The sequence below is a fragment of the Phascolarctos cinereus genome, unplaced genomic scaffold, assembly GCF_003287225.1.
Source record: "Phascolarctos cinereus isolate Bilbo 61053 unplaced genomic scaffold, phaCin_HiC Scaffold_726;HRSCAF=1367, whole genome shotgun sequence".
Lineage (NCBI taxonomy): Eukaryota > Metazoa > Chordata > Mammalia > Diprotodontia > Phascolarctidae > Phascolarctos > Phascolarctos cinereus.
This window is the reverse complement of record NW_027556098.1, coordinates 70,459,637-70,476,070: the sequence shown is the minus strand read 5'-3', so window position 1 is coordinate 70,476,070 and position 16,434 is coordinate 70,459,637. Positions and strand designations below refer to the sequence as shown.

The 16,434-nt window shown below is 35.6% G+C and overlaps 1 protein-coding gene across 1 annotated transcript in view; it reads right to left on the bottom strand.

Moving 5' to 3' along the window:
* The window catches only part of DMD (dystrophin), a 1,828,382-nt gene that overhangs the window by 719,324 nt on the left and 1,092,624 nt on the right, over positions 1-16,434 (bottom strand). Inside the window, 1 exon segment of the mRNA XM_078146592.1 lies at positions 8,542-8,774. Coding sequence (XP_078002718.1) covers positions 8,542-8,774 — 233 coding nt within the window.

Here is a 16,434-nt window from a genome sequence, read left to right as displayed (position 1 = left end):
TAATTGGTAATTTGATGATATCTTTATTCTTCACTTTTACCAGTTTATTATTTTTTTAAAAGTATGATTGTTTGGATTGTTTGTTACATTCTTTTTTAAAATTTCAATTGTCCGTATGCTAGGAAGGTAAAGCTGGTTAATTAATATAACCATATTCAAATAGAAATTGATGTTAATTACCTGGATTTGAGGTATAATAACCTATGAGACAATAAACACTCTCTTTAAGGGTTAACTTTAAACTTATAAAAGATAATTTAGTTGTAAATTTCAGGTGCTTTTTTTTTAAAGAAGCAATTTATAAATATTAAAGTCTGAATTCTTCTAGAATTCAATAGGAGTTTGAAGAATGTCATTAAATAGAGATGTTAGAGAAAGGTTAGCCCATTCATTCTGGAGCTAGGGTCTACAAAATCTGGAGCATAGCCTAACACCAAGGAATGTGTGATTAATCAGTTGGAATGTAAAAAAAACTGGGTTCTATCCCACCCTCCCTAAGATAACCAGTCACGTGGCTGGACTCCAACACAACTGTTTTCTCCAGTACTAATAATTCTGAGACTTACGGTAGCTTCTCAGAGCAACTGTATCCTAAATGACTTACTCAGGCATCGAAGTCAGCAGTCATTGGGCAAATTACTCCACCCCACTACATCTTCTTGCTCTCCCCTAGATCACCTAGAATAGATCACCTTGTGGGTGTGGGCGTACCCCCACATTACTAAGAGGCCCTACTCTACCCTTTTCCTTTTGGATGGGACAGAGTGAGTCACACTAATGAGTTAGTTTGGATGCAGATGTTATTATGTTATTTTTCTCCCTAATTACAAACCTCTTCCTCAAAATTTTCCAAATTCAGTCAAGGGCACCACCATCCTTCCAGTCACCCTGGTTCACAACTTCAATGTTATCTTCAGCTCCACACTAATGGCTAAATCTTGTCTACCTCCATAGTATCTCTCACCTCTACCCCCTTTTCTCTATTTACAGCTAGATAAGGCCCCGATCACCTCTTGCCTGGACAATTGCAAAAGCCTCTTAATTAGTTCCCTTGCCTCAAATGTCCTTTTTCTCCAATCCATTCCCCACAAGTGATTTTCCTAAAACACAGGTCTAATCATGCTTCTCCTACACCCAACAAGGTCCAGTGGATCCCTCTAGATTTTAGGAATAATTATTATTAATATTTATTTCATCCTCCCTTTTTTACTTAACTTTTTTTAACTTGACATATATTATCAAATACAAGCAATTCCAGATATGTAAAACAGAGAGGACTATATGTGAAACCATGCATTTTAAAAAGAATATAATAAACTCAATTTTGGTTTTAAAGCTACGCTGTTTGTCTCCTGAACTTTTCTGTACTTAAAAAATATATTACAATGACCTTCCTTTTAAATTTTTTTTTGGCATACCTATAACTTTTCTCCCTCTCCCTTCTATCTCCCCTGTTTCATTAAAAAAAATAAAACCTTCCATTGTAGCAAATAGGTATAGTTGAATAAAACAAATCCTGACATTGACTATGTCTGAAAATGTATCTCAATTTGTCCCTCATACCTGACAACTTTTTAACTTCTACTTTTAAGCTGTAAATGTATATGATTGTTAGTACAGTAAGCCAAATATATAACTTAGAGATAGCTACATACATACATATTGGATGTTCATGGTAAAAACTTTTTCACCAATTAGGTAGGAGGAGGGTCATCTTGGAGACATCTACTCTGAGTATAACACCCTATATTCTATAGTCTTACATAAAGCCTAGAGGCATTTTTTTTTCTTTCCATACTCAAGGAAGTCCTGAGATATTCCATAGAGAAAATTTCTCGTTAGGTTCTTAATATAATTCACTGAATAAAATAACTCATTTAAAATGGTATTAGCTTTTCATTTTCTGAAAGTAAGAATTTTCCTAGAAGAGAAAATAAACTTTTAACTACATATATTTATATACAATCTTTTGAAATGAAAGATTCAAAGGTGATTATGGAGGTTGGTTTATTTAATTAGCATGTCCTTATACCCTAAAGAGGTTTTCTGGGGGCAGTCTTTCAATTATAGAGTGTCTGTGGCTTTAAAACCATTCAAGCACAGAAAAACTAAGTTTTTCATGAGCACAATTACTGATTACACCCCTGGATAATTTTGCTAAGGTTCAGAGGCTTTGCAGAGGCTGTGGTAATGAAATTTAAGCAGTCAGGGAACATTTGTACACTCTTCTTTCTGTTATGAATGATACTTCCCTAAGAGATCTCAATCAATTCATCATAACCAATAAATAATTGAATCAAGCACTTACTACACAAAAGATACATTTGTCTTATAACTTTATTAAAGTGGTTTAAGTTTTTGGTGTCCATTTTCCAAAACTAAAGGAAATAAAATATTTTATTTTGGATTAACTTCATATTCTTTATGAGGAGGTTACACGACTCAGGATAGAGTGCTACAGTTGGAGTTAGGAAGATGAGTTCAATTTTACCTCAGAAACCTCCAAGTTGTGTGACCCTTGGCAAATCACTTAAGCTGTCTCTGTGCCTCAGTCTTCTCTTATGTAAAATAGGGATAATAACAGCATCTTCCTCACGTGATTCTTATTGGACCAAATGAGAACATGTGGAAAGTGCTTTGCAAACCTTAAAATGCTATTATTATTTCAAACCTTAATTTCAGCTAGAAATTAACTCAATTATATATGTATACATATAACACATATGTGTTTATTATATATGTGTATATATGTATACATATATCTGTATACACTTGATATCTGTGGGCTTCACATTTTCAGTTTTGATCATTGGCAGGTTGGCCACTGATAATTAAATGGGAATTTTTGGAGATTTGCCGCATACTGAGAAAAATCACAGAGTATGGTGTAGGTAAGTAAACTAAAAAAAAAGTCATAAATACTGTATATTATTAATCTATTTTTATCATTTACTACCGTAAGCATACATACATAAATTTATTATAAACAGCTAAATTTTGTTAAAAGTTTCAGTTGCGATAAAGAACTACGGGCTACACAAATACACAATCCCTTTGGGAAAGCCTCCCCTTTATTGCTCTACCATCCAGACTCAGTCAAATGATTTTCTCCTGCAGCAATCCTTGGATAGTGAGCTTTTTGTAGAAGGAAATCTGTGAAGCAGTTGCTGCTGCTACTGCACCAGCAGCTATAAAGACTGCATTGTGTGCAAGATACTAAACTCTTTCACGTAGAAACTACAACATTTTTATGGGTGCAGTGTGTTATTTTACTTTTTTTGTGTGTTAAATAAATATGATCAAACCATTGAAACTAAAGGTTTAGGGTGGGGTCTAAAGTTATTCCCAATTTTTCACATTCTCAGGGGTCTTGCTCCCCTAAACCTGTGAAAATATCGAGAATGTTGAGGGATGACTGTTTCATGTATATGTGAGTGTATACATATATATGTGTGTATATCTATGCATGCACAAGCATAGATATGTGCTTGCATATATTGTAAATATATGTATTATATATGTATGCATTATGTAAGTATGTATATACACATTCTATATATTTGTTATATATATAATACATAATACACACAGAGACATCTGTTTTTGGTTTGTCCTACTGAACACCAGCAGTAATAATACCCACTATTCTACCCTCCTCTTATACTCCCTACCTCCTCATGAACACTTTAATGGAGTGGAGTAGAAAGAGCTTTGGACTAGAACTATGGTCATATTCTGGCTTTGTTTGAGCATAGGCAAAAATAGTTTGAGCACCTGAGTTTCAGTTTCCTCATCTGTAAAATGGAGCCAATATCTGGTTGCTATTCAAAGTGGATGTGAAGAAGACTGCAAGCCTTAAAGAACTACAGAAATATGAATTTTAGTCATTAATAAGATAATTTTATTGCTGGAGGGAATGACTTGCTCAGAGGTGAAGGTTTAATATGAAAGAAAGGATTTTGAACTGGGCACTGTTATACACTGAGGAATTTGTGAAATAATGTGGGAGGCAGCGAGGCACAGTAGTGGATAGAACACAGGTTTAGGAATCAGGAAGACCTGAGTTCAAATCCTGCCTTCCACACTTACTATCCATGTGACAATGGCCAAATTATTTAACCTTTTTCACCTTCAGCTTCCTTATCTATAAAATGGGAATAAATATAGCATCCTGACTTTGCAGGTCATTGTGAGAATCAAATGAGATGACATATGAAAAGTGCTATGCAAATGCTAGTTAGTATTCTTGCTACCTAGCAAGAAAGAAGGGAGACTGGGGATTTCATGTTAACCACTAAGATAATTTATACATCATTCCAGCCTTGGTGTCTCCAAGGAGGTGGTCGCATGGCATCACGAGCAGCACCAATTGGGAAACCTGGATTGCTGCCCTGTCTCTGTGTTTCTGGGCACAGGGAACTTGCTGTGCCTCATTTATAAAATGAATATAAAACACAAATTGTTTTGAAAATCAACTAGGTGTAATGCATACTTTCCAAAGCCTAAAGCATTATAAAAATGCAAGATGCAATTACTAATCATACTATTGAAATATCTTATTGAGAACAAGGGCAGCAGGTGGGAAAAGGCAGAAAATTCGCTTACAATAATAAAAAAAAATCACAAAAAAGGAAATGAGGACTTCCCAGGATTTAGAAGTCATCATAGTCGCTACAATTTATGGTTTGCTTTAAGGTTTGTAAAGAATTTTACACATATTCTCGTTTTATCCTCACAGCTTCCCTGGAAGGTAGATGCTATCCCCATTTTACAGATGAGGAAAATGAGGTTGTGACTGACCCACAGTAGTATTTGAGGTCACTTTTGAACCCATGTTTTCCTGACTGAGTTCCGGTGTTCTAATCACTGTTCCACCTAGAAGCCTAGGTGTGCATATTTATTGAACTAGCTTTGGTTGTCTAATGCTTTCAGGGTCAGCCTTTAGAATTTAGATGACAATGCAGGGGAGAAACATTTTTTTAAATCTTTATAGATGGGTGTAGACATATAACTGAGGTAATGTATGTGTACTCTACACTTTACAAAATAAATTATATATTTTTTTCAAAAGTATCTCTCCCCTGCTTTGTCATTAAGTAACTCTTCTAGGAGAAAGAAATGTGATCAGGTAGAATTTATTTTCATTTTTTTTTCACTTACTACAATTATTTTTATAATACTCTGCTTCCACTCATGTCTTAAACTTCTGAAATCTGACTTCTGACATTATCACTAAATTAAAACTGCTGTCTCTAAAGTACCAATGATCTTTTTTACTCGACAAATCCAACAGCCTTTTTACAGTTCTTATTCTTCTTGACCTTTTTGCTAAATTTGACACTATTGACCAATCTCTTCTCCTCGACCTTCTTTCCTCGCTGAGATTTTGTGAGAAGACTCTCTCTTGCTTCTCTTCCTACCTGACTCCTCCTCACTTTCCTTTGTTGGATCATGATAATGGCAATAACAATAATGTTATTATTCAGTTGTGTTTGACTTTTCATGACCCTGTGGACTATAGCATGCCAATATTTGTCCACGGGGTTTTCGTTGCAAAGAATCTAGAATGGTTTACCATTTCCTTCTCCAAGGGATTAAAACAAATAAAGGTTAAGTGACTTGTCCAAAGTCACATAGCTAGCAAGTATCTGAGTCCACATTTGAACTCAGGTCTTCCTGACTCCAGACCCTGTGTGCTCTAGCCACTGAGCTGCCTAGCTGCTTCTAATATTAATATCATTTCTATAGCATTTGCTATGTGCCTGGCACTGGGCTAAGTGCTTTACAAATATTATTTCATTTGATCTTCACAACAACCCTGGGAGGTAGGTACTCCAATGTTCCCATTTTACAGAGGAGGAAACTGAGGCAAACAGAGGCCTTGCCAGGGCCACACAACTAGTTAGTATCTGGGGATGGATTTGAACTCAGACTTTCCTGATCCCAAGTTCAGTGTTCTATCTACTCCTTAAATATGGTTGGGTCTCTCTAGTGCCTTCTTCTTTTTGTTTGCCATACTGTTTCTCTGGTGATCTCATCAGCTCCCATGGGTTCACATCTGTAAGGAGACACCTCCAGTCTATCCATCCAGCCATCCTAGCTTCACTTATATCTCCAGTCCTGCATCACTAATTTCCTATTGGACATTTCCAAATGGATGCACAGTGGGCACATCATACCTCAGCATATCCACAGGAGAACCCATTATCTCTCCCCTAAACTCACTCCTTTTCCTAATTCCCCTGTTGCTGTGGAAGGCCCTATCACCCTATCATATAGGTTTGTCACCTTGATTCTTCCTTCTTCTAACCCTGAAATCCAAACAAAGGGTCAAAGACTTAGATCTGAAAGGTCCTTAGAGGTCATTTACCCTACATATCTCATTTTAAAGGTGAAGAGCTTAGGATCAGAGAAGTGAAATGATTTACCCAAGATCACATAAGTTGTTCATGGCTAAGTCAGGATTTCAACCCAGGTCCTTCCGCTCTTAATCTAGCACTCTTTCCACCATTCCACAAAGTACTGATTTTAGCTTTACTTTTTTCTATTCATACAATCCCCCTATTATAGGCCATCATTAGCTCTCACCTGGACTATTACAATTAGCCTCTCCATCAGTTTCCAACCTGAAATTACTCCTCTATCAAATTCATCCTCCACTCAAATGCCAATCTACACTCCCAAAGTACAGATGTGACCAAGTGCCTCCCCATCCAAAAACATCCAAAGGAAATACAGACTCCTGCTTGGCACTGAAAACCCTTAAAAATCTGACACCAGCCTACTTTTCCAGCGTTATTATATATCATTCATCTTCACACACTCCACATTTCATCCAAACTGGCCCATTGTTGGTCCTTACACATAGCATCCCATCTCTTTTCTCCAAGACTTTGCACAAGCTTTCCTCCCATGCTTGCTCTTCCACCTAATTGCCACCTTTCAGAATCACTCAACTCCTTCAGAGCTCAGCTCAAGCACTACCAGGAGGAGTACTCCAAATGTTGGCACTTCTCTCTTCCCCACAACACTTCATTTGTACTTGGTCTATATTTTATATTGCCTTGTCTGGGCACATGTCATTTATTCCTACTAGAATATAAGCTTCTTGAGGTCAGGGACAATTTTGTTATATCCTTTCTATCCTCAGTGGCTGGTATAGTACTTGGTATATAGTAAGTATTTAATGCTTAGTGATTCGCAAATATATAATTCCTTTTGTGTAATATGTTACATTTATCCTAGAAATAATGAGATGCATGCATGAAAATGCATATTAAAACCCTAACATAAATATGAACATTTACAAATAAAAATTTCAATGATGTCATAAAAATTAATTAGGTTAGTGAAGTAATATACAATTCTTCCCCTCAGTGCTATCATATCAATTTTGATGGAGAAGTAAAGCTAGGATTATTCCATTACCTGGGTGACAGCTTATTTACACCAGAAAAAAAATAATGACACTACTAAAAATCTGTTTATGAAAACTCAAGTGATTACATAAAAACTGTAATATTTTATTTGGAACCTAATTAAATTATACATACTATAAAAATCACTTTTAGTGTTACATAATTGCTGACTATTTTTTAAACTTTCTTTAATATCATTTCTAAATTTTTTGCACCTTTTATTTTCAGAGAATTGTTTAGCAGCAGTTCAGTGTTTCAGTACAACTTTTTGCTTTCTCCTTTCATGGGCTTGAGATCTTTATGGGCAGCATAATGACAACATATAAGGCTTTCAGAAATACTTTACCTAAGCACCTAAGATTATAAAAGAAATATTGTATATGTATTTTAAATATGTGAACACCACAATCATCACTTTCTTACATTTCTTTTCAACAGTAATTCTGGGAAAAAATCGGTTCTATAAGTCTGAGAAATACAATGTTTACGAATCTCTTTTTGGGAAGACATTACTGCTGTATAAATTCAAATCTTTGAATCTAGAGTAATTCAAATAACTCACAATTTAAGTAATTTCCCTCTTTTATATTTATATCCAACTCTCAATTATCCTTAGCAATGGAAAGGAAAAAAAGTACCACCAATAAACCAAACTAGTGGGTAAGCCCTAGATTGTTTACATCTGGTTTGGGAATTCACTATATGGTGCCAAAATAACATTTAAAAGCAAAAACTTCAAATGGGTCATTTGGCATCATTTAGGCAGAACCCCCCCACACACATTTCTTTTACTGAACTCCATCCAGCTAGATGTGCTTAGAAATGCTATTTTCCTTCTCTTTGACATATTCCTTCCTAATTTCACATTGCTTTAGCTAATATTAGAATTATTATTTTTTTTTCTCCTGAGTACATTAACACTAGCTAGAAAGGGCATGATGAGTTGAAGTGTCTGGGAAGGAACTGAAAGAGATGTTTAACAGGAAAGGCTGACTAAAAACTGATTATATATAATCCACAATAGTGACCTGTCCTGTTCCCACTATTAACTTGAAGAAAAACAACAACATTAACAACAACAGCAGCAAATCTGTGTCAGCTTCTTATATTTTATTCTTCATACCTTCTGTTTGATGATCATGTCATTGATGTCTTCAAGATCACCCACCATCACCCTCTGAGTTTTTATCACACGATCAAGCAAGGAAAGCCAGTCAGTGAGCTCTGTCCACGCCTTGTTGAAGTCAGCTAGGGCTGGTACCTCCAACAGCAAGGAAGATGGCATTTCTAGTTTGGAGATGGTAGTTTCCTTAGTAACCAGAGTTTGCGTAACCACAGTAACAGCTTGACCAGGAGCTAAAACATTTTTTGTGGGGGGAAAAAAAAGAAGAATGTAAGCAACATAGAGCTAGAATTAAACCATTCACTTTGAGAAAATATTTATTTTAATTAAATAGTAACTCTAGTAGTCATGCTATTATTTATATTATTATGCATTTCTCAACCAAATATGTATCGCACCTAGTAGGACAATCTATAGATTTCACTTTAATTAATATACATTTGATAGTTCAATTTTCAAAATGATTTTGCTTATCCAACCTGAAAAAAATTTCTCTATCATAAATAGTTTCTTTTCAATAACAATTATGTGGAATGAGAAATTGACTAGATGAATAGAAATAATCAGAACAAGAAGAATGAAGTTTACTGAAAACTTCTGAGGAAAGTAAAGGGGTAAATTAGGACAATATATGGTTTTTGCTCTATTGTTACCTTTAGTAAGGAGCAAATTGCAATCAGAGGTCACATCCTGAGGGACCCAAGGTTCAACAAAAACTGCTTAGTGTTAGCAGTATTATTTGTTTTAGGAACAGTTTATCACATTTCCCCCCACTTAGACTAGTAATAAAAAATGGCTAGCACAGGGGGGGAAATGGGTGTCATTAATCTTTGTGAACAAGAGCTAATGAAGTCCATTACTGTTGGGACATGAAATACGGTTTTTATGGCCAGTAAGTAAAAACAAATATCTAATGAGCATTACTTTACCATTTTGAATTCTATGACCAAGGCTGGCTGACAGCAAGCATCATAGTGAATAGATATGGCCAAAGAAATGTGGAGACATGAAAGAAATATTCATAGGATCATAGAGTTACAGCTGGAAGGGACCTATGAGGTCATGGAGTCTAATGCTTTAATTTTTCAGAGGTAATGCAGCAACAAAGTGCTAATACATATGAGATCCCCTTACAATGTATACATACTTCTCTGTATCAGATAAGAAAAAAAAACTGCAACAAATTACACCCCTCTCCCCTTCCTTTATGTAACTAGGCCATAGGGAATTTGAAGGAGTACAGGAGTATTCTATAGAAGAGATATCTGCAGAGAGGGGGAGGGATTTCTTCCTCTTCCTTCTCTTCCAACTTGCCATGGTTCTCAGCATTGACTTTTCAAGAGGGAAAAAACGCAATCCAGTACTTTGAGATTCATTACTTGGTAAGAGTTCAAGGAAGCAGCTTTGAGGAATGAGATCCCTGGCAAAACAGAAGAGAACTAGCTATGGACTCAAGAGAGAACTAACCCTGGTAACTGAGAGCTGAGTTGTAGAGAGATCTTGGGAAACCAGTTGAGCAGCCAACCCAGTGAAGACAATGACAACCAAGGGGAGCTGTGTGAAGACTTAAAAAAAAAAAGGACAAAGGACTTCTAGGCACAGTACTAGAATTATTCTTGGCAACTAGGTGCTTAGTTCTGGCTTTTCTACCTTCACAAAGACTTCTAATGCTGTAAGTTCTCTCTAAATTTTGCATCTTGACACAAAGGCAGACTTACGCTCTTCCAATTTTAACTCTACGGGAAGCAATACAATATGCTTTATGCAAAAACAGTACTTCGCAAAAACATAAATGAGTAAAAAAAAAACCTTAGTTCTCAGAGTTGTTACTGTGTTACTCATCTCTTAGGTGAAGAATAGGAAACCCTTTAATTGGACTACTACTGGAACAAATTACTGTTAATATCTCATACTTAGTTTAACAGACACATAAGACCTATGCAAAAAATAGTTTTGCTAGTAACTCAATTGTGGGAACAGAAGTCTGGTGGATAGTAGGGAGGTTATCATCACAGTTTAAAGGGGAACCATAACAGACTATAGTTAAACTTGAGGTAAAAAGGTGTGGACTTGAAGGACACCTAATAACCTGAGGCTATATGGGTCTTTTATCTCCCTCCCTGAGGAACCATTAATTATAGTACCATAAATACAATCTGATCTCCTAGCTTGAAAAGGAGGAGAATGGATTTAATAATAAAAAAAACCCCTCTATTCTTTACATTAGGGGTCCTTAAGCAACAATTGTGTGTGTGTGTGTGTGTGTGTGTGTGTGTGTGTGTGTGTGTGTGTAATGGATCCCAGGTGGCAGTCTGGTGAAGGCTATGAACCATGTTTTCAAATGTATAAAATAAAATAGATAGGAATACAAAGGAAACCAATAATTATATTAAACTGAACTTCCCCTCCTCCCCAAACCCATCCAAATCCATGTACATTGTGCATCTGTGGACTCCAGGCTAAGAATCTTTGTTCTAGAGGCTATTCTTTGTTAGTTATGAGTTGGACTACATGCCCTATCAGATCCCTTTCTAAACCTTGATGTGAGACTCCATGATTCTAAACTATACAACAAGCAGGAGGCTACTCCCTTAGAGGGAAAATTTGGATCTTTGGAAGAAGAAATAGTATCTCATGCTTCATAAAATCAAAAGGATTCACAAGCACCAGCAAGTTTCTAGAATCCTGTTATTAACTCTGAGATAATAAGATGTTCACCAGGTGACTGAGCACAGAATCACAGAATTTCCAAGACTGAAGGAATTAGAGATCATCGAGACCAATTTCTTTGTCTTATAGACAAGGAAGCTGAACCAAAGAGAGTAAGTGATTTTCCTGAGGTCATACAGTTAGTTAATTCCAGAGCAAGAAGTAGAACCTAGGCAATGGAATGCTAGTAACTGTTTAACAATCACATCTCTTAGGGGGAAGGGAACTTCTGGTCTATACACTTTTAAGTTTAATCTACATTATTAACACTTTCTCCATCACTTTCTTAAGTCTAGAAATCAACAAAACAATAAACTAAGCCCTGATTTGTAGTGGTTACTGACTTGTGATGTATAGATACTTGAAACAAAAATTCAATAATTGACTCTCTTCAACCTGTTCAAGCTGGCTTCAGTACACCCCTGAACCTAGTCCTCCTAACTCTCAGTCCTATGCTATTTCCATTATAACAAACTGATTTGCGAATTCTCATTGAGGGATTTAAAAAGTGACATATGAAGATCTGTCGTGGGGAGATGTGCTGTCCTAGAATATGTATCTGAGATGAGAACTCGAATCAGCCAAGATTTAGCAAAGCACTTTTTTTATTCTCATCATTGGGGCTGTTTCATACTGGAATGCATCATGCTACATAGAAGAAACCTGGAGTAGAACTCCAGTTACTTTGAAAGTTTAAGTAGGAAACAGATGAACTTTGGGACATAGTAAAGGATAGGAATATGCCAAAAAAAAAAAAAAAGAAGAAAATGACAGCTTTTGGAAGCACTGAGGAATGACAGGCACGCTAATATACTGTTAGTGCTATGAAATGATCCAACCATTATGGAAAGCAATTTGGAACTATACTGAAAAATCCCCTAAAGTGTGGATATGCTTTGATGACACTACTGATATACCTGCTGATATAACTACTAAATATACACCCAAAGAGGTAACATAAAGAGAAAATGGACCCAAAGAGCTGGAGGCAAAGTGGGAACCTGGCAGCTGGAGAATTTCTGAACAATTACAATATATGAATATAATAGAATATTATCATATCATAAGAAATGACTAAAAGGGTGGATTCCAATAATGCTGGGAAGCTTTAGATGAACTAATGCAGAGTAAAATGAGTAGAACCAAGAGAAGAATTTATATAATTATCACATTGTCAAGGAAATTAATTTTGAAAGATTGAAGAACTCTAATAAGTGTAATGATCAATCATGCACAACTTAATAGAAATTGATGATGAAGCATGCTTCCCACCTCTCAGCAGAAAAGTGACAAACTGGAGGTACAGAATGAAACATATTTTTTAGACCTGACCAATTTATTGCTTTCTTTTGCTTGAACATATTCATTCTATCCTTAGACTCTTCCTCTGATTGTCTGGTTCCTTCCAGTACAACCATTTTAAAGATGATACTCAGGCCAACCACAGGTTCCTTCCTCTCTAGGCTGCACCTCTGAACTCCTTACTCTCTGGACTTTCTCTCCTCCATCCCCACATTTAGCTTCCTCTAATCCCTTAATATATTATCTTCCATCATTAGAATGCAAGCTTCTTCAGGGCAAGGGCTCTCTTTCCACTGTCTTTCTTCTGGCTTATATTTGTATTCCCAGTAAACACTTACTATTTTTCTTGACTTGACTTGAAGAAAGACAAAGCCAAAAAATGATACAAAGCTTATAAAACATTGTAAATAAGTACTATAAAATTTACTCTTTTCCCATCATGGAGAATAATATTTAGACCAGATAGGGTAAAACAAATATGTAAGTGAACTAAGGATAAGTGAAGAAAAAGTAAGAGAATACATAGCTACTTTAAATGGATTCACATTTTCTTCTTCAGATAAATTAAATTTCTGGGGACTGAAAGACTATGCACATGTGATAACAAAATTATTTGACTCCCAAGAAAATTATGAAAAATAGAAGATAATCCAAAAAAATGTAATTTCCTTAAGGGGAGGGACTATTTTCATTTTTTTCTTTTTATTTGCAAAACCTTTCATATAGAATATGCTTAATGTTTGCTGACTTCTAGAATACTGAAGACAGATGAAATTGTTAGATATTTTTGAAAACTAGCAAAACAATAGAACTTAATGTCTCCCTAGCCAAATTTGGGAATGAATTATTAAACATAGTATTTGTAAGCACCATGAAAAGAAAACAATGGTCTTTAAGAATCAGCATAAGTTATTTAGGAATAATTCATGCCAAATGAACCTCTTTTCCTGTTTTTCTTTTAATGTTTGTGGACTGGTAAATAATGGGAATATAGCATAGTGTATTAGGATTTAAGTAAGGTGTTTGATCAGACTCTTATTCTTATTTACAAAGGGAAGGAAGCAAGATTAGATGATAGTACAGTGAACTGGCCTATACTAGTTTGTCCAATATGGAGTGTGTGTGTGTGTGTGTGTGTGTGTGTGTGTGTGTGTGTGTGTGTGTGTGAGAGACCAAAGAAATGTATGACTGTGGGGAAAGAGGAAAGGGAGGGAACCATGAGCATGGCAGCTAGGTAGTACAGTGGATGGAACACCAGGCCTGGAGTCCAGAAGACTCAACTTCCCAAGTTCAAATCTGGCCTTGGACACTTACTATCTCTAGCTGTGTAACCCTGGCCAAATCACTTAACACTATTTGACTCAGTTTCCTCATCTTTAAAATGAACTGGAGGATAAAATGATGATCCATTCCAATATATTTGCCAAGAAGGTGTCAAATGGTGTGATGTAGAGTCAGACACAACTGAAAAACAACTGAAAAAACATGAGAAAAGTGAGGTATTATAACTGATAGCTCCATTAAACTGCAGCTCCCTGAAAGCAGGGGCTGTCTTTTGCTGTTCTTTGTATCCTCAGTGCTTAGCATGCTGTCTGGCACATAATAGGTACTTAATAAATGTTTATTGACTCACTGACTGTGATGTCAAAGAACTCAAGAAAGGTGATATATGAACCCTATCTGGTGAAGTTATAGAAGGACATGATGGATGAGAGCAGCATGTATGGGCACATGATGGGCAGACAGATTGTGACGTGTATTGTTGGAGAGAATATCCATTTCAATGAGTGGAGTATTTGGGTGTATACAAATGTTCATGTATATAAATTTTATTATATGTATATATAATTTCACATATGTATTCATATGTTACATATATAATTTCATATATGCCTCTATATGCATAAATCTATAATTTTTATCTATAGGACCTTATATCTAATTCTAGTTGTATGTGTTTATCATCAGAATCATCAGAACAAATAAGTTTAAAAATACCATGCTGAATGTATCTTGTTTAAATAACTGTGTGCATGACATTTTTTCAGATGATATTTTTGAATGACTTTATTTGAAATAACACTAGCTTCTTTTCCAGCCTTCTCATATTTTCAAGATGCAATAAATAAATCGTATCATTAGTCTGAAAAAAAATTATGATTGATGTCTGGATTTGTAATCTGTGCTGATGAAAGTGCAGTTACCACCCACAGTTACAGTACAAAACAATATTCTCTGTTACTCTGCCATTTTAAAATGAAAATAAATGAGTATCAAGAACTTTGTTTTTTTCCAATTAAAGAAAGAAAATTAAGATCAAAATCATTGTTATGGTTTGAGTTTGACGAACTAAAATGGTTACATGAGTAATGGTGGTAATAGGGACTAATGTGTGATTGCAATCCACTATGTTGGATTTTGCTTTTGTTTCTTGAAAGGAGTTGAGATTAGGAGTGTATTCTTTTTTTTTTTCAAAAACAGCTCATAAATGATTATTCTCGTTTATAGACAATGTAATCGGATACAGAAAAAAAACTATTAGTCAGACAAGCATCTTCACTTACAGTAGAACTGAAAAGCCATTATTAACTCATTTTGTAAAATCCGTATGCTGTATTCTGTGTGCTTTCTTTGAAGTTTCCTCACATGTGTCTTTTCTGATTCACAAGTTCAGCTGGTGAGAGTAAAAAACTGCATAGTCTATTCCTGGCTTTGCTACATGAAAGCAGAGGACTCATTTATCCTTTATGTGCTTCATTTCATGCATTTTAAAAATGTCTACTTTCCTAAGTTGCAGAGTATTAGAATCATACACTCACAGAAGAGACTGCATAAGGGAAGTCCATCAAGTATCTTTGAATACTGTCTTCCTACACACAGTTCCTTAACTTAAGAAGACAGCAGTGTCTTTTGGACTGCTCTGGGTCACCGGTTCAAGACATTGCAAGCTATTTGCGTACCAATTTAAGAAAAGTGCTCTTTGTAAAACACATTTTGAGAACGTTTAAATATCTTCATAGTTAAAATTTGTTCTTTATTTTTTATTTCAAATTCACCATTTACAAACTTTGATTCTCAAAGAGATCAGATATTTCTATAGAAATAAACTCTGGGATATACAAATAGACAGGCTTAAGATATGGAATAAAAAGCATGTATAACCTTGCTTCCTTGACTGTTATGTGGCATTTCCTTTGCAGTCTTACACAAATGGAAACAAATTGGTAGTTGGTAGTGTTTTGTGAACTTAGAATAATTTGGTTATCAAATTTTGTGACCAAAGGAAAAAGGACTAGTCTAGTAGTTCCAAGATCTGAATTCCAGACTCAACATAGCCACTAAGTAGCTATGTTACCTTGGATAAGTCAGTTAACCCTCTTAAGCCTCAGTGTCCTCCTCTGTAAAAAGAAAGGATTGGACTAAATTATTTCTTACATCTTTTCTATTACTATAGCATGGAAACTGTGTAGCTAAGGACAAGAAGGAGCCAGAATGCTTGGATATTTCCTATTGCTCTGCTTTGTCAACAACAGCCATCATTCAGCAGTATTATGTTGGAAGATGCAATTCATATTATTTGTATTTTTGCTTTGATCTTTAAGTCACCCACCAATATCACCTAATCTGCCACTGTTAGAAAATTACGGATTGCTTAGAAGTGAGACTAGAATGTGATCAGGATGCTGATATAGTAGGGGCAGGTGCAGAACTCCTCAGATGCTTTCCCTTCTGTGCCTGTGTTGTTTCCTACCCAAACGCTAACTTGATGTCTGCCTGGAGAAGGAGTTGTGACAACGTGGTCCTCCCAGTTATGTATTACATAGCCTAGTCACCTCACCCCACCCATACAACTAAGCACAAGGAATCAACAACCCAGTAATT